Here is an 18,622-nt window from a genome sequence, read left to right as displayed (position 1 = left end):
CATTTACTCAGTAGCCTGAAAGGGCTGCACAATATGCCCTACTGCAATAGTTTAAAATAACCCTGTTATTTCAGTTACCTCTTGCAGTGTCATATCTAAAACCTAGGGACTTAAAAATAATAGCCATTTGATTTCTTTGCTTATAACTGCAATCTGGACAGCATGATCTCACTTGCATGGCTAACACATCAGTGCTGACTGCCATTTAGACCGTCCCCTTTGGCTATTGGAGTTTAGTGCTTGTTTTAGTTTTCTGAGGCTGCCGGGGGTGGGGGGGAGTACAATATAGACTAGGCAGCTTAAACACCAGAGACATATTTTCTCTCAGTTTGAAAAAGTGGAAATTGGAAGTCAGGGCACGTCTAGGTGAGTTCTTAGACTACTCTTCTTGGAAAATGACTAGAAGGCTCTGAACTCCAATTCCATCAGGACTCACAGAAAGAAGAGGGGGGAAAAATGGAAGGAAGGATATTCAGAAGTAGTAACATGTGTAGGTATGGCTTAGAACGGAAGAGAAGGGCAGTCTGGCGGTAGAACAGCGGGTCAAGCACACGTGGTGGGAAGCGCAAGGACTGGTGTAAGGAAATAGGTTCGAGCCCCGGCTCCCCATCTTCAGGGAGTCATTTTACAGGCAGTGAAGCAGGTCTGTAGGTGTCTATCTTTCTCCCCTCTGTCTTCCCCTCCTCTCTCCATTTCTCTCTGTCCTATCTAACAATGACAATAACAATAACTACAACAACAATGAAAAAAAACCAATAAGGCAACAAAGGGAAAATAAAAGAAAAAGAAAGAAAGAGAAGGCAAGACCATAGGGAAAAGATGGGCAAATATAAAAATATAGATAGTTGAGGGTCGGGCGGTAGCACAGTGGGTTAAGTGCACATGGCGCCAAGCACAAGGACCATCTTAAGGATCCTGGTTCGAGCCCCCTGCTCCCTACCTTCAGGGGGGTTGCTTCATGGGTGGTGGAGTGGGTCTGTAGGTGTCTGTCTTTCCCCCTTTGTCTTCCCCTCCTCTCTCCATTTCTCTCTGTTCTATGCAACAACAAAATCAATAACAACAATGATAACCATAACAATAAGGCAACAAGGGGAGAAATAAAAAAGCCTCCAGGAGCAGTGGATTCATAGTGCAGGCACCAAGTCCCAGCAATAACCCTGGAGGCTATATATATATATATATATTCATCAATCCATATCTGTGACCTTGGGAGAATTACTGCAGTTTCCAATGGAGGGAGTAAGGATACAAAACTCTGGTGGTGAGAACAGTGTGGAATTATACACCCGTTATCTCATAATTTTGTAAGTCAATGATGAAATCACTAATAAAAATAAAATAAAATCACACTCTTGAAGCTTATAACATGAAAAATTAAAAATGTAATTTAGATCTTAGAAAAGGAGACTTCCTGGGTGGGAGAGGACACTATGTATTCTCTCTCTCTCTCTTTTGCCTCCAGAGTTATCACTGGGGCTTGTGCCTGCACGACGAATCCACTACTCATGGCAACCATCTTTTCCATTTTTGTTGTTGGATAGGACAGAGAAGAAGTTGAGAGAGGGGGAGAGAAAGACGCCTGCAGACCTGTTTTCACTGCTTGTGAAGTGAACCCACTGCAGGTGAGGAGCCGGGGGTCTCAAATCAGGGTACTTGCACCGGTCCTTACGCTTCATACTATGTGCTTAACCGGTGCACTACCACCCCACCCTCTGTGTATTTTCATAGCCATATGAATCCTGTCACAATGCAACTCTCTGCCCCTATACACACATATGCGCGCGCACACACACACACACCCCATAATTACCCCCCCAAAGTCCCATATTTAAATACACATTGGGGATTGTGACTGCTCTGGCTTTAACACAGGAATCTGAGGACTAGGGGATGGGGGCACATTCAGCAGCCAGCAGTGCTTTCCACATGCTCTGTCCAGGAGGCCAGGCTGGGCTTTATAGCATGTCAGTCTAGAGTGGCCAGTATATATACACGGTATATATACACGGTATCTGTCTCCCCTCAGAGTGCAAATACCAAGTCTGCCAGGCATTCTCAAGACTTTGGCCCAGCACTGGCCCAGTGTCACTTTTGCCACTTTTTATTGGATAAAGCAGATCATTCTCAAGGTCAAGCCAGATTCAGTGAAAGGGGTATGAATGGTGGTAGGCATGGCTCAAGGGAGTCATCAAAATGGTCACTGCTGGAGTGGCATTTTAAACTGGCATATTTTTTTTTCCAGAAAGGAAGAGTGAGACAGAGAGAAAAGAAAGATACCACAGCACCAACAATTCCTCCAGGTAGCAGTATGGCAAAGCAGGTGCCCTAATCTAGGTGAACTAACTTGCAGGCCCTATTCATCTCTCCTTCCATTCTCCTCACCTCCCTCCTTCCCCTCCTTCCCTCACTACCATCACCATTACATCTTCTTTTCCTCCTCTTACCATTCTCCTCCTCCTCCTCCTCCTTTTTCTTCATTTACTAACATAAGCGAGAGAAGGAGAGGAAGAAAGAGAACATTCCACTGATACATGGAATGTCCCAGATTGAACTTTCAGAACCTTACGCTTTTAAGATCACAGCCCTGGTCACTGTGCCACCTCCTGGGCTGCCCCTTTCTCCTTGTCATACCCACCAATTTCCCTCACATGCCACTTGGATTCGGCTGTGTAGCTCCATGTCCAAAGTACTCTCCTAACCATAACTTGTGAACCTCCTGTCCCCCCTTTTTGAACCCAGTTCTGTATCATTTGACTCCAAATGGATTCTAATCTGATTGACAAAGAGAAATCCTTCTGTTGGCATGAGGAGAAACTGTATACACAGTCACGCTATCTCTGCTTGTCCCCTCTCACTCTTGATTAATACAAGCCAGGCAAAGCAGTGGTTTAAAGTATATCTATGAGACACCATCTCTGTCTAGAAATGGAGGATTCTAAAGACTTTTGAGGCCAGGCGGTGGTGCACCTGGTTAAGTGCTCACATTACAGTGTGCAAGGACCAAGATTCAAACCCCTGGTCCCCACCTGCAAGGGGAAAGCTTCAGGGCTGTAGGTGTCTCTCTGTTTCTCTCCTCTATCTCCCCTTTCTCTCTCAATTTCTTTCTATCTCTATCCAATAATAATAATAAACAAAGTTAAAAAAAAAACCCTAAATGTTAAAAAAAAAAAAAAAAAAAGACTTGTAAGGATGACTGAGATGCAAGCTAGCACAATACTCGACTCCTTTTTATTTCCCCCAGGATAAAAGATATGGGAAGTGTGTGTGTTTGGGGTGGAGGAGGGGTTAGGGATATGGGGTTGGGAGAGAAAGGAGGGAGGGAAAAAAGAATTTTTTTTCATAAAGTAGTATTTCAGTTTTAAAAGAACTCTGTGTTTGAACCAAAAGTGCAAAGGATCTCCTGCACAACTGAGCTCAGTCTGCAAAGGCCTTAACTTCTGGGGCTGCAGGCTGAAAGGCCTGTCAGGTGCATGATTGACAGCAGCCACTTCTCAAACACTTTCTAAACATCATCTCCTGGAATTTAACCACACCTCCTACCTGTCTGGCTAGCAATATCAGGACCCTGCTGGAAGCTGCTCATCAGGGACTAGTTCATGTTTCTTCAGCCTTGGTATGAGACTTTTTCTCTCCAAGAATGCAAAATAAAAAACCGCAAATCTCATTAAAAAAAAAAAAATTCCTGGAAAACTATTCTTCAGAAGTTGGTTTCAGGGTTTGGGGTGACAGCATAATGGCAATGTAAAAGACTCATGCCTTAGGTTCTGTGGTCTTAGGTTCAATCCCCAGCATCACAAGCCAAAGGTGAGCAGTGCTTTGGTTATCTATTACTTACTTAAAAAAAAATTATTTCCTTCTTTCTCTTTTTAAAAAGATACTGTTTATTTATTCATGAAAAAGATAAGAGGAGCGAGACAAAGAACCAGACATCACTCTGGTTCATGCACTGCCGGGGACTGAACTCGCGACCTCCTGCTCGAGAGTCCAGTGCTTTATCCACTGAGCCACTATTCCATGCCTTATTACTTTCTCACTGTATCTCCCTCATTAATTTTTTTTTTTTAATTTGGTTTCAAAATCTGCGCATGTCTTTTGTTACCCCTCAGAAAGCAGTTTTAGAGAAGTAAATTACTTCTGGATTCGTATTCATACTCAAAGAAATCTACTGCCAAAGCGTTGACACCAAAAGCTGCAAAAGGAAGCAAACTGGACAAGGGATTCGAACTGACCCAGTGTCAATTCGCTAGGGTCGCTCACACACCCCTAGCGCCACTTCAGAGGCTCTGCGCAGGCTCACAGCAGCCGAGCACAGTTTCCCAGCCTTCTCCACCACGCGCGGGAAGCTGCTCTTTCCAGGCTGGATGCCAACCTGCCGGAACTGAGTTGCGGCGCTACACGTTTCCAGCCGGAAGAGACGACCAAAACGCCCGCGGATCGGCAACATGGCGGGGAATAAGGTAGAGAGCGCTACGGGCGTGGCACCTGCAGGAGCTGGGAATCAGGAGAGGGTGATTCGGAAGCGGGAACCAGGAGATCACGGCGGTGCCAAAGAATGAAGAGCTAGAGGGGAGGCGGCGGTGGTGGGCTGGAACAGGAGGGCCGGGAGGCAGTCCTGCACTTCGGAGAAGAGTTGGGGGCCTGGAGCCCTTAGACCTGCGTGTGAGCCCCGCCCTCACTCGCCTTTCATTTCCGCTCCTCGGCTGTCTTTCACCTGCCTGCTTCCGGTCTCTGGTCCTCTGACCTGGTTTGGTGGCTTCTGGGTTTTGAACATCTGAATGAGCGTGGCAGTTGCAGTGACAGGCACCAGCCTCACCGACAGATGACACTCCCGAGGGGGCTTGTGAATCGCCTCTGGAGTAACCCAGTACCGCGCCATTTCTTGAACCCGGGTTGCCTGAACCCGATTCGTATTCAGCTTCAGAACCCTGGGGACGGCTGTGTTAAGAATCGCTCACTCTCCATGTCTCAGGTCAATAACAAGATAGTATGATGAACTTTTAAAACGATTTTTATTGTCGTCTCCGGGGCTTTAACTGCTCCAGATCGACTTCAGATACAGAGACAGGCAGAGGAGGAGAGAGGGAGAATGGCACCGAAGCTGTCTTCAGTGCGGTGGGGGCTGGATTGCAACCCGACCTGCAAGCATTGCAGAGCAGCACACTTTTTTTTTCAAGAGCCGTTCCTTCTCTCTTAGTTTTTAAAAATCTTATTTATTTATTTATTATTGGATAAGAAAGAGAAAATGAGAGGGGAGGGGGAGATAGAAATGTAGAAAGAGACATCTACAGCCCTGCGTCACTATTCATGAAGTTTTTCCCCTGCAGATGGGGTCAGGGGCTTGAACCTAGGTCCTTGCACACTGTAGTGCATGCACTTAACCAGGTGTCCACCTCCTGGTACCCACATTATGCTTTTAAAAATATAAACAGAGGTGGGAGGGCCGGGTGGTGGGGTACCTGGTTGAGCGCACATGTTACAGTGGGCAAGGACCCGGGTTCAAGCCCCCGGCCCCCACCTGCAGGGGGGAAAGTTCATGAGTACTAAAGCAGGGCTGCAGGTGTTTCCCTCCCTCTCTATCACCTCTTTACTGGCTCTGTGCAATAAATAAATTAATATAATAATAGAGGGAGTCGGGCAGTAGCACAGCGGGTTAAGCGCACGTGGTGCAAAGCGCAGGACCAGCTTAAGGATCCCGGTTTGAGCCCCCGGCTCCCCACCTGCAGGGGAGTCGCTTCACAAGTGGTGAAGTAGGTCTGCAGGTGTCTATCTTTCTCTCCCTGTCTCTGTCTTCCCCATCTCCATTTCTCTCTGTCCTGCCTAACAACAACATCTATAACAACAACAGTAATAACTACAACAATAAAACAAGGGCAACAAAAGGGAAAATAAATAAAAATTAAAAAAATAATAGAGACATTTAAAAAAAATAAATATAGGTAGAGGGTGGGAGAGCTAGCATAATGGTTATACAAAAGACCTGATGCTAAGGTGTCCCTAGTTCAGTACCCCCAAACCACCAGAAACCAGAGTGGAGCAGTACTCTGGTTAAAAGATTAAAGCAGAGAGTGGTAGTTGTTTCTGAAAAAAATCACTAGAGGGAGATGTATTCCAGGGACTTGTTCTTCTGCTCACCTGTCTATCCTTTCATCTATCCAGACTCTTTACTAGGCGTATGGAATACAGATACACATGATAGAAATTTGATAATAGATCACTGGCCCCCTCAGCTCCCCACTGTGAAATGTTAATTAAAGCAATTATGATACATGTGGCATGTGTTCTCCTTTGTTCTCCCTGTTTTAGTTGCTGGAAGTTTTGTGACTGTAGTGATTCTGCAAGGTCTTTTTTTATTTTTAAAAATTGTTTCCCTTTTGTTGCTCATGTTTACCGTTGTTGTTATTGTTGTTACTGCTGTTGTTGTTGGATAGGACAGAGAGGAATGGAGAGAGGAGGGGAAGACAGAAAGGGGAAGAGAAAGATAGACACCTCCAACCGGGATCCTGATGCCAGCCAGTGCTTCGGCCATGTGCGCTTAACCCGCTGCGCCACCGCCAGGCTCGGGGTTTTGCAGTTTATGGCCGGCCGGTGGACTGCCAGTAGATTTTTTTTTTAAATATCTTTTTAAGTTTATTTTCCTTTTTTGTTGCCCTTGTTTTTATCATTGTTGTGGTTATTATTATTGTTGTCATTGATGTTGTTGTTGCCAGATAGGACAGAGAGAAATGGAGAAAGGAGGGGAAGACAGATGGGAGAGAAAGACAGACACCTGCAGACCTGCTTCACCGCTTGTGAAGCGACTCCCCCCAGGTGGGGAGCCGGGGGCTTGAACTGGAATCCTTACGCCAGTCCTTGAGTTTCGCGTGCCATATGCACTTAACCCTCTGCACTGCAGCCCAACCTCCTGACAGTAGAATTCTGTCTGTTATGTGCCAGTGAGGAAATGAAGCATTGCTATCCTGTTCAGTTGCTCTTTCTGGGTTTTCCTGCTGCTGCCAGAAAGGAATAGACTTCCATTTCAAGACAAGAAGATCCATTTTTATTTAACTACTTCAGTTCTAACAAAAAAAATTTAATTTTTAATTTTTTTTTTTTTTTTTAGAATTTACTTATTTATGAGAAAGATAGGAGGAGAGAGAGAAAGAACCAGACATCACTCTGGTACATGTGCTGCTGAGGATTGAACTCGGGACCTCATCATTGAGAATCCAATGCTTCATCCGCTGCACCACCTCCCGGACCACCAATTTTAATCTTCTGACTAAGAGTTTTCTGGATTAAAAGTAGCTTTTATGAACACATGTTTTAAGTATGTGATGATATATTTTGGGACTCTTTTTTTAAAAAAACAATTTTATTGCACTCAATGATTTTGTAGTTTATTTCTACCTATGTCTATCTATACATGCTCTTTATTCCAGAAATCTCTTAATTTAAATTTAAGAATCTTTTAATTAGAGCATTATGTTCAATTCCTTATGAATGAGAGGAAAGCGTAGTCTTTTCATGTCTTCCCGGGAGGGCTATAATCACAAATAGAAGTCACTTAAAACTTTCTTGGACTTCTTTTCAAAACACTTCTTCGGGTCACGAGGTCACTGCTTTAGAAAGCCATAGTCCTTTTTATCAATCACTTCTAAATGTTACTTTCCTCCTGTGGAATCACACCAGTTCTCCAGCAACTTCTGTTTATTGATCTTGCTATTTATCTAGCAAGCCAGTCTTTTTTATAACATGACTGTCAGAAATTGGGAGGCACTATCTTGTTCACCTAAATCTTCTTTTTTTGTTTGTTAATTTTTACTATCTTTATTTATCAGGTAGAGAAAGCCAGAAATCAAGAGAGATTGGGGCTGTAGAGAGGGAGAGAGACAGACACCTGCAGCCTTACTTCACCACTTGCAAAGTTTTCTCCCTGCAGGTGGGAACTGGGGGCTCGAACCTGGGTCCTTGCACACTGTAATGTGTGTGCTTAACCATCACCTAAATCTTATCTGCCTCAGAAACCCAGGAGGTTTTTGCTTTTTTTTTTTTTTTTTTTTAGTTCTTACTCAGATTACCTTTTTCCAGATCCATCTGTAATGATGCTTTTTTTTTTTTTTTTAGTTCTTACTCAGATTACCTTTTTCCAGATCCATCTGTAATGATGCTTTTTTTTTTTTTTAGTTCTTACTCAGGTTACCTTTTTCCAGATCCATCTGTAATGATGCTTTTTTTTTTTTTTTTGCCTCCAGGGTTATTGCTGGGGCTCGATGCCTGCATTACAAATCCACTGCTCCTGGAGGCCATTTTTCCCTTTTGTTGCCCTCCTTGTTGTTAATCGGTATTGTTGTTACTATTATTGTTGTTGTAGTTGGATAGGACAGAGAGAAATGGAGAGAGGAGGAGAAGACAGAGGGGGAGAGAAAGATAGACACCTACAGACCTGCTTCACCGCTTGTGAAGTGACTCCCCTGCAGGTAGGGAGCTGGGGTCTCGAACCGGGATCCTTACTCCGGTCCTTGCACTTTTCACCACGTGCGCTTAACCCGCTGTGCTATTGCCCGGTCCCCTGTAATGATGCTTTCAACTTCCCATAGCTTGCCAAATGTAGTCGGACCAATACAAAGGATAGGTGAGAGTGTTAGGGAATGTTCATTCTGAAAAAGACCTCAGGTCTCAACTAGCTCAATGACTGCTTTCTGCCTCTATAAATTAAGAATGAGAGTAAGTGACATGCCAAGGGTCCAGAGCAAATTGATAGTAAGGGTGGGATTGCTTTTCTGTGTGTGTATATAATATTTATTTATTTATTTATTGCATTAAGACCTGTATTTTCCTTCCTTGGATTCACTATACTGTTGATAGAGTCTAAACTATTTTGGAAGATGGGATGAGACAGGGGTGAGGGATATAATGCAGTAGCTATTATAGAAGTTTTCTAACACTTGTTATTAGAAGTCCTACTGATTGTTACCTTTGCAAAATAATGCTATTTGTCTGCACAGTACATTCTTTTGGCTAACAGATCACAAGGCCTATATTTCAGGCTCTGTTTTGCTATCAGAAAATCCTGCCCACAGATAATAGAAAGGTTGGATTGTCACAGTGATCACCTATAGATCTGAATGTCCAGCTGCTGCCCTAAGGACATGGAGATTGAGCATGGAAAAACTGGAATAAACTAACTCAGTATCTTATGGCATAAGATACCTGACATGATGACATTTGGTTAATGACAGTTATTTATTTTTTTTTATTGACTTAAAAATGATCAGCATAACCATAGGATAAGAGGGGTATAATTCCACATAATTTCTACTACGAGAGTTCCGTATCCTATCCCCTGCCTTGAAAGCTTTCCTATCCTTTATCCCTCTAGGAACATGGACCCAAGATCATTATGTGGTGCAGAAGGTGGAAGGTCTGGCTTCTGTTATTGCTTCTCCACTGGACATGGGTGTTGGCAGGTTTATCCATACTCCCAGCCTGTCTCTATCTTTTGCTAGTGGGATAGGGCTCTGGAGAGGTGGGGTTCCAGGACACAAGGGTGAGGTCATCTGCCCAGGGGAGTCAGGTTGGTGTCATGGTAGCATCTGCAACTTGGTGGTTGAAAAGCATAAAGAAATAAAGCAGAACAAAGTGTTTAATAATCATGACCCTGAAAGTAAGAATATAGCAGATGAGATTTGGGGTCTCCTTTTTGGAAAAAGCTAGGAAGTCTATTTTAGGCACCCTTACCTTGATGTTGTCTTTCTTAGAAATGTATTCTTTCACAAGCGGTGAAGCAGGTCTGCAGGTGTCTTTCTCTCCCCGTCTCTGTCTTCCCCTTCTCTCTCCATTTCTCTCTGTCCTATCCAACAACGACATCAATAATAACTACAACAATAAAAAAACAACAAGGGCAAAAAAGGGGAATAATTAAATGTTAAAAAAAGAGATGTATTCTTTTAGGGCAGAGGTAGATAGCATAATGGTTATACAAACAGACTATCATGCCTGAGGCTTCGAAGTCCCAGGTTCAATCCCCTGCACCACTGTAAACCAGAGCTGATCAGTGCTCTGGTAAAAAAAATAAAATGTATTCTTTTTAATTAAAAAAAATTTTTTTTTGCCTCCAGAGTTGCCTCTGGGGCTCAGTGCCTGCACCATGAATCCACTGCTCCTGGAAGCCATTTTTCCCTTTTGTTGCCCTTGTTGTTTATCATTACTGTCATTGTTGTTGGATAGGACAGAGAGAAATCAAGAGAGGAAGGGAAGACAGAGAGGGGTAGAGAAAGATAGACACCTACAGACCTGCTTCATTGCAGGGGGAAGGAGAGGGCGGGGAGTGGCGAGGTGGGGAGGCTCAAACTGGGATCCTTGCGCAGATACTTGCACTTCATATATGTGCGCTTAACCCGGTGCACCAACACCCAGTCCCTTTTTTTTTAAGATTTTTTTTTTAATCCTTATTAATTTATTGGATAGAGACAGCCAGAAATTGGGAGGGAAGGGGGAGATATGGAGAGTGGCACCCACCAGCAGCACTGCTTCACCAGTCGCAAAGCTTTCCCCCAGCAGGTGGGGTCCTGGGGCTTGAACCTGGGTTCTTGCACATTGTGACACGTGAGCTAAACCAGGTGCCCCCTGTTGCTCTAGGTTTCATTTTAGAACCCCAGTTACAATCTGGTTTAAACTGATAGTGTATCACTTGAGTATTTATAGATTCTGGCCACAGAGCTGCTTCATAACAGATTTACTCTTCCGATCAGTAGCTTACAACAAGTGCACATATTCTTATGCTCGTAGGTTTCCAGAACAATTTGGATGTATTTTAGGCTCAACTGGGTTGAATTTACTTCTAGCCCAGAGGTTATTTTCAGATCAGCTCATTGTGAATTTATTCCTGAACTCGGGTTCACGAAGCAGCAGCAGTTTTTTGCAGCATGCATATGTCCAGGGAGATAATTTCTTACTTTTAGATAATTTCAGAACTATTTAATGTTTATCCATAATGAGATTTAAAAAAATGTCTTCTCTGCATTCTTTTTTTTTTTTTAATTTTTTTTGAAAGTCATTTATTTATTTATTTAAAAAAGGAGATATTAACAAAACTATAGCATAGGAGGGGTACAACTCCACACAGTTCCCACCACCAGATCTCTGTATCCCATCCCCTCCCCTGATAGTTTTCCCATTCTTTAACCCTTTGGGAGTATGGACCCAAGGTCATTGTGAGTTGCAGAGGGTGGAAGGTCTGGCTTCTGTAATTGCTTCCCCGCTCAACATGGGTGTTGGCTGGTCGATCCATACTCCCAGCCTGTCTCTCTCTTTTCCTAGTGGGACAGGGCTCTGGGGAAGTGGGGCTCCAGGACATATTGGTGGGGTCATCTGCCCAGGGAAGACTGTTTGGCATCATGATAGCATCTGGAACCTGGTGGCTGAAAAGAGAGTTAACATACAAAGCCAAACAAATTGTTGAACAATTATGGACCTAAAGGCTGGGATAGTACAGATGAAGTGTTGGGGATTTTCACTGCAGACTATTGTGTACTTTTGCTTTCAGGTTTATATTTTGCTCTAATTTATGGATACGTATGAACATATGCTCTATCTCATGGGACCTGGTCTATATCTAGGTTTTGGGACTTTGTTAGGAAGTGAATCACCTGGAATGGAATTAGAGAATACCATGAAAGGAAAGGTCTCACCCGAGTAATGAAGCTGAAGGGTTGTCATTGTCATAAATAAAAATATTTTATTTATTTATTAATGAGAAATATAGGAGGAGAGAAAGAACCAGCTATAAATCTGGTACATGTGCTGCCAGGGATTGAACTCAGGACCTCATGCCTGAGAGTCTAGTGCCTTAGCCACTGCACCACCTCCTGGACCACTTCTTAAAATTTATTTATTTTCCCTTTTATTGACCTTGTTGTTTTTTTATTGTTGTAGTTATTGTTGTTATTGATGTCATTGTTGTTGGATAGGACAGAGAGAAATGGAGAGAGGAGGGGAAGACAAAGAGGGGGAGAGAAAGATAGACACCTGCAGACCTGCTTCACCGCCTGTGAAGCGACTCCCCTGCAGGTGGGGAGCCGGGGCTTGAACGGGATCCTTATGCCAGTCCTTGCGCTTCGCACCACAGGCACTTAACCCGCTGTGACTCCCTTCTCTACATTCTTTAAGTAGAACACTTCCCTTGCCTTAATCATGCATTTATTTTGTAATAGCTTCTATGAAGTAAAGAAGCAAAGTTCTTTTTCTTTATTCATTATTTCTGTCTCCTATATTTTCTGAATCGTTCTTTGGCATTTTGTTTCTAGGCAGCTGTAGTGCTATGTGTGGATGTGGGCTCGTCCATGAGTAACTGCTTTCCTGGTGATGAATCCCCCTTTGAACTAGCAAAGAAGGTCATGAGCATGTTTGTGCAGCGACAGGTAAGTTGCAGGAAGTCCTGGAACTTGTGACTTCATTTTGTTTTAACTTTTTGTCTCCACTTACTAGTACACCACTTTTGCCATCTTATTGTGGAGGGCCTCCATTATTTTTTAGGGCATTTTGAGTTTTCTTACATGTCCAGCTGCAATTAGAGTCTGATTTTTCTTCCCCCTTCCACTGGATGTTACAATTTTTATTTATTTGTTTTTAATCAGAAATAAGAGGGGATATAAAGCAGTGTTCAAAAGACAGTCTGTTTAGCTAGATGGCTTGAATTGAATCCTTGATCTGCTGTGTCATTCACTAACCTTCCGATCTTGTTCGAGTCCTTCAGTTACTTTGTGCCTTTTCCAGTTATTTTTTTTGGTGACAACACCTCTTACAACTTAATCTTTTTGTTTGTTTCCTTAAAAATATTTTATTTATTGGATAGAGACATTGGAAGGGAAGGGGAAGATAGACAGCAAGTGAGAGAAGAGACACCTGCGGCTCTACTTCACCACTTGGAAAACTTTTTCCCCTGCAGGTGAGGACCAGGAGCTTGACCTCAGGTTCTTGCAAATTGTAACATGTGCTCTCAACCAGATGAGCCACCACCTGGCATAGAAACTTAAAAAATCTTAAATGGAAAAAAAAAAAAATCTGTGGGTTGACTGGGTGACTCAATTTTTTAAAATTGTACTGATGTTATTAGTGGTTTATTATTGATTTACTAAATGGTAATGTTGTAGAGGTAGAATTCCATACTGTCCCCACCACCAGAGTTCTATGTCCCATCCTCTCCTTTGGAAACTGCAGTAGTTCTCCCAAGGTCACAGTTATGGGCTGATTCTACAGCTATCTATGTCTATGTATGTATATATATTGTTTTTCCCCATCTTTTTTTTTTAACAGTCCTGCCTTTATTCCCTTGTTAGTTCTCCCCTACACTCATAACACTTCCCAGTGGTGACTCAGTTTTGTGATTCTCTGTTCTTATTTTAATCATCTCTGGCTTATGGTAGTATGGAGATTGAACCTTGGCCCTCAGAGCCTCAGGCTTCAAAGTCTATTATGTAAACCTTTATGCTATCTCCCCAGCTTGGGTGACTCTCTTGAGGCCTGTTGTGTAGTTAGTTGCACACAGATGATGACTAGGACTGAGTCACCTGAAGGCTAAACTGGACCTTACATCCAAGATGGTTCACTGCCGGCCTGTAGGTGATGTTTCCTGGTGGCTGTAGGCTCAGGTAGACTATCTGCCAGAAATCTCCCGCATAGTCTTTCCATGTGGTTTGAAATTTTCACAGTGTTGCAGCTGATTCCAAGAAGGACTATCAGAAGTGGGTAGGTATTATACGAGAACTACTATGCAGAACTGCTCCATGACTTTTTTTTTTTTTTTTTACAATCTACCTTTTAAGTCTTAGAAGATCACTTCTGCTACTTTCTATGAGTCACGCACGTCACTGAGTCCAGCTCACATTCAAGTGCAGTTTGAGGAGGGCTGTGTGAGTAGGAAGTAGACACCCCTGCCCTGCCATGCACCATTTTAAGGATTAGCATGTGAGCAGCGGGAAAGAAGGAGGAGGTGGTGGGCATCATGGAGGCAGTCTACCACAGATCCTCCTGCACCAGTGCGAAAAGGAGAGGAAATAGTGGGTAAAGTGTCTAGAGCCATACCTGACATACATGCTATAAGATGTTATTTATTACTATCCCTCCTGGTCCTTCCACCTCGTACGACTGCTACAGTAAAGATGGAGACAGAGAGGGACAGGCACTGCAGTGCTGAGCTTCCCCCAGTGTTATGGCTGTCCCATGTGTTACAAGGGCTTGAATCTGGTATGTGCACATAGCAAAGAACATGCCCTGCCCAGTGAGCTATCTCTCTGGCCCCAATTCCTTTTTCTTGCAAAGTAAAATATTGCCAATAAACTTGAAGCCTTTTGTGTGTCCTTTTCCAGTCCTCTTTTCTTCCTCTCCTTTCTTCAGCATTCTCTTCGTCATTACAGTGTTTAGTTTACACTTTTGGATATAAAGTACATTCCCAAATCACAGTATATGAAACTTTTGAAAGTTTATGTAGTGATTTAAAAGATTAGTTTTTCAATTTTATGTTTTTGAGAGTTCATGTCAATAAACACTGTATTTGTTCACTTTTTTTCACTAGGGTGTATATAATTCATTCATCATAACCAGTCTACACAGGATTTTTGCTTTTCCTTATTGACAGCTATTTAATTTGCTTTAAAGTTTGTCTTGTTCAATTAGGACTGAAATGAACTTCAATGTCTGTTGTCTTCTTGTATACATATGCAAAGATTTCTCTCTCTCTCTCTCTCTCTTTTTTTTTTTTTTTTTTTTTTTTTTTACCAGAGCACTACTTAGCTCTGGCTTAAGGTGGTGTGGGGAGACTGAACCTGGGTCTTTGGAGCTTCAGGCATGAGAGTTTCTTTGCACAACCATTATTCTATCAGCCTCCCCCACCTGCTGCAAAGATTTCTCTATGGTGTGTATAAATGAAATTGTGGGGATAATAGGATATTAACCAGCAGTCCTCCACCCCCACTTTCCTCCATCTCTGAAAGGCTTAAGCCTTGAATTATTATTCTAGTAATACAACTAAAATATTTTCAATAATTAACTTATCCTTAATTATTTTCCTTAATTACCGTAATTAGTTTCCTTTGAGAATTAGAGTTTGATTTGTTTGCAAGTCATCAAAAGGAGTTACCCTCCTGCTCCCTTATCCTAATTTGTACAGAAATGAAGTGTGGATGAAAGTCAATGAAAAAAATCTGCTAAGAATCGAAGGATTTTGGGGCCAGGTGGTGGCGCACCTGGTTGAGCGCACGTTACAATGCGCAAGGACCCTAGTTCAAGCCCCCAGTCCCCACCTGCAGGGTGAAAGCGTCACAAGTGGTGAAGCAGTGCTGCAGGTGTCTCTCTGTCTCTCGTCCTCTCTATCCTCCCCTCTTGATTTCTGACTGTCTCTATCCAATAAATAAATAAAGATAATAATAAAAATTAAAAAAAAAAGGATCGAGGGATTTTCACTAGGGACCTGCCACAAATAGAGAGGCGTGATTGTATTGTTTCTTGAAGGTTAGGTCCCTTGTAATTTTCATGTGGAGCTTTGTTTTTTCTTTTTTCTTTTTAGATACTTTATTTCATTTATTTTAGTGAGTAAGATACAGAGGGAAAATACAGAGAGAGACAGAGTCACCAGAGCACTGCTCAGTTCTGGCTTATGGTGGGGCTGGAGATTGAACCTGGGACCTCAGAGCCTCAGGCTTGAAAGGCTTTTGTATAGCCATTATGCTATCTCCCCAGCCTCTGCTTTGTGGTTTCTGACTTTCTGATGTTCTCTAGGTGTTCTCGGAGAGCAAGGATGAAATTGCGTTAGTCCTTTTTGGTACAGATGGCACTGAGAATTCTCTTGCTGGTGAGGATCAGTATCAGAACATCACGGTGCACAGACACTTGATGCTACCAGATTTTGACCTGCTAAGAGACATCGAGAGCAAAATCCAACCAGGTTCTCAACATGCTGACTGTATCCTTTTCTCAGCCAAAGCAACTGCTTAAGGAATGTCCTTTTATCTGTGGAATCCTAATCTAGTTTGGTGGAGCTGCCTTTGAGTCCCCAGCTCATAGTATATCAACATTTTTGGCTTTCAGGACAAGGAGGTAATGTGTGCCAGGGTTACAGGTGAAGTGAGTCTGGTTGGGTTGGGTGCCCACATTGAAGTCACATACATTCCAGTCTCTGCATCCGTGATGTTGAGAGGTTGGAGACCACTAGAAAGGGACAATATACAGGATGTGTGTGTGTGTGTGTGTGTGTGTGTGTGTGTGTGTGTGTGTGTGTGTGTAGATGTATGTGTACTGACTGTGTGTAAAGAGTTAGGTGGTGGTTAGAAAAGCTTGAACAAGAGCCACACGATGGTGCACTTTGTTGAATGCTCACATTACTATGCACAAGGACCCAGGTTCAAGTCCCTCGTCCTCACCTGCAGGATGCTTCACGAGTGGTGAAGCAGTGCTGCAGGGGTCTCTCTATCTCTCTGCCTCTCTCTCTCCTCCTCCCCTCTCAATTTCTCTCTGTCTCTATCCAATAATGAATAAATAAAATTAAAAAAAGAAAATATTAATTAAAAAAAGAAAAGTTATAACAAGAGGTAGAGAAAAAAGAGCATAATGGTTTTATATATGTGTATATATATACATATTTCTGTGCCTGAGGCTCCAAAGTCTCAGATTCAGTCCCCAACACCATCATAAGCCAGGGCTAAAACTGTGCTCTGGTCTCTTTTTGTTATCTTTCTCATTAAAATAAAAACAAAACAGAAAAGCTTGAACATAAAAGATGTGTGTGTGTCTGTGTCTGTGTGTGTGTGTGAAGAATATGGTATTAGCATTCTTCATATTTTCTGACATTTGATTTTTTAAAAGTTTATTTTTATTGGGGAATTAATGTTTTATAGTTGACAGTAAATACAATAGTTTGTACATGCGTAACATTTCCCAGTTTCCACAGGACAGTGCAACAACCCTTCTCTTTGATGTTTTCTCTGTCCATCAGGCTGATATTCAAACTGAGATTTTCTAAGTTCTTCCACAGTTCTCTGACTTGAAGGGGCTTCTTTTATTTTCCTAAATGTAGTACATTTTTTGATCACTAGGAAGTGCTACTGTGTTGGGAGTGACTTACATTTTCTGAGTTTTGGCTCCACATTTAAGAATGGGCTCTTGTCATAAAATATGGGTTCTAGAGAAATGAATTAAATATGCTTAATTAAAAAATTTATTAAATTATTAATATTTTAAAATATTATTATGTATTTATTGGATGGAGACAGAAATATAACAAGGAAATGAGAGAGTGAGAGACCACAGCCCTGCTTCATTGCTTGTAAAGCAGTGCCCTTGAAAGTGGGGACTTGGGGCTTGAACCTGGGTCCTTGCATAATCTAATGTGTGTACTCAGTTGGGTGTGCCACCAGCAGGTTCCTGTTTTGGTTTATTTTTTTCTAGTTATGTTTTAGCGAATATAAACACACGTAGCGAATATAAACACATGCTAGTGAAATGGACTTTGAGAGAAGGGCCCTCGGGCAAGTACTTTTCAGTCACCATGGTCGTTCCCTTCTTCACAGTTTTCAGCACTGTGGACTTAAGTTGCATGCTATTGGTATAAAGGGACTATTGGGAATATCTTTTGCCCTTAACTAGCTCAGTTGTGGATGCACTCATCGTGTGCATGGATGTGATTCAACAAGAAACTGTGTAAGTATCTCAGCTAAAGACAGTTGGAAATGAGCCTTCCTACAAAAATGGTAAAGAGTGATGTATTCAGTGTGCCGTGTGACTGAGTTAACCAAGTAACATGCTTATGTGGCTAAAGAAACACTTGGTAAAAATCAGTGATTTAGGTCAACTTTTAAAAGAAAAGTTTTCAGTAGAGGAAGCTAGAATCCTATTTGGAATTTCTCTGGAAAAAAAAAACCTGTTAGACTTATTTCAGACTCCTTATTTGACTTAGTCTAATTATCAGAAAATTAAGAAAGCACTAAATAGTTCAAATTCAGTTAGGATTAAATGCATAGTAGATGCTTAGCTTCCTAACTCACTACTTGTTTAATTATTGTGCCTTCTAGAAAAATCTTCCAATACACCTGTCACACAGTTGACCATTTAAGAATAACACAGAGTCGCAGGCTGAAGTTAGTATTATCATTTCTCAGCCTCTGTACATTCTGTGCAAGTCCTGCCACTACCTCTGGGTAGAATCAAACTAAAGTGCTTGAAAAGTCAGCCCTTGTAAGGCTGAAGTTGCAGTGACCTGGGAATATTCCTTATTTATGTTCTGCCTATATGGAAACTGCAAAGTGATTCTTTTAACCACGGTGACAACATCTGAAATTAGAATGAGAAATGGGGACAGGCCATTTTCCTGAATGCTTAAGCATTTTTGTCCAGGATTGTAAAAGCATGAGTTATCATCAGGTCAATTATGTGTTTAAGTGGGAACCTAACTGGGCTTCTATACTACGTGAAGAAATAGTTTCTTGATTGTGTCTAGATGTATTCTTTAGCCTCTTTCTGCTTAGTGACTATATGCATTTGAGTTTTCCGAAAAAAATTCTGGAGAATGATTTCTGAATCTAATAATTCTCTTTTTTAGAGGGAAGAAGTTTATGAAGAGACATATTGAAGTGTTCACTGATCTCAGCAGCCC

The 18,622-nt window shown here is 42.2% G+C and overlaps 1 protein-coding gene across 1 annotated transcript in view; it reads left to right on the top strand.

The window, feature by feature from the left end:
- Positions 1-4,330: 4,330 nt before the first annotated feature.
- The window catches only part of XRCC5 (X-ray repair cross complementing 5), a 108,768-nt gene continuing 94,476 nt past the window's right edge, over positions 4,331-18,622 (top strand). The window contains exons 1-4 of the mRNA XM_060193945.1: positions 4,331-4,457; positions 12,285-12,398; positions 15,754-15,937; positions 17,622-17,670. Of these exons, the coding sequence (XP_060049928.1) occupies positions 4,443-4,457; positions 12,285-12,398; positions 15,754-15,937; positions 17,622-17,670 (362 nt within the window). The 5' untranslated portion in view covers positions 4,331-4,442. The remainder of the gene's footprint in view (positions 4,458-12,284; positions 12,399-15,753; positions 15,938-17,621; positions 17,671-18,622) is intronic.

The sequence above is a fragment of the Erinaceus europaeus genome, chromosome 7 (genome assembly GCF_950295315.1).
Source record: "Erinaceus europaeus chromosome 7, mEriEur2.1, whole genome shotgun sequence".
NCBI lineage: Eukaryota > Metazoa > Chordata > Mammalia > Eulipotyphla > Erinaceidae > Erinaceus > Erinaceus europaeus.
Note: the sequence above shows the minus strand (reverse complement) of the source record. Positions and strands in the feature narration are given on the sequence as shown.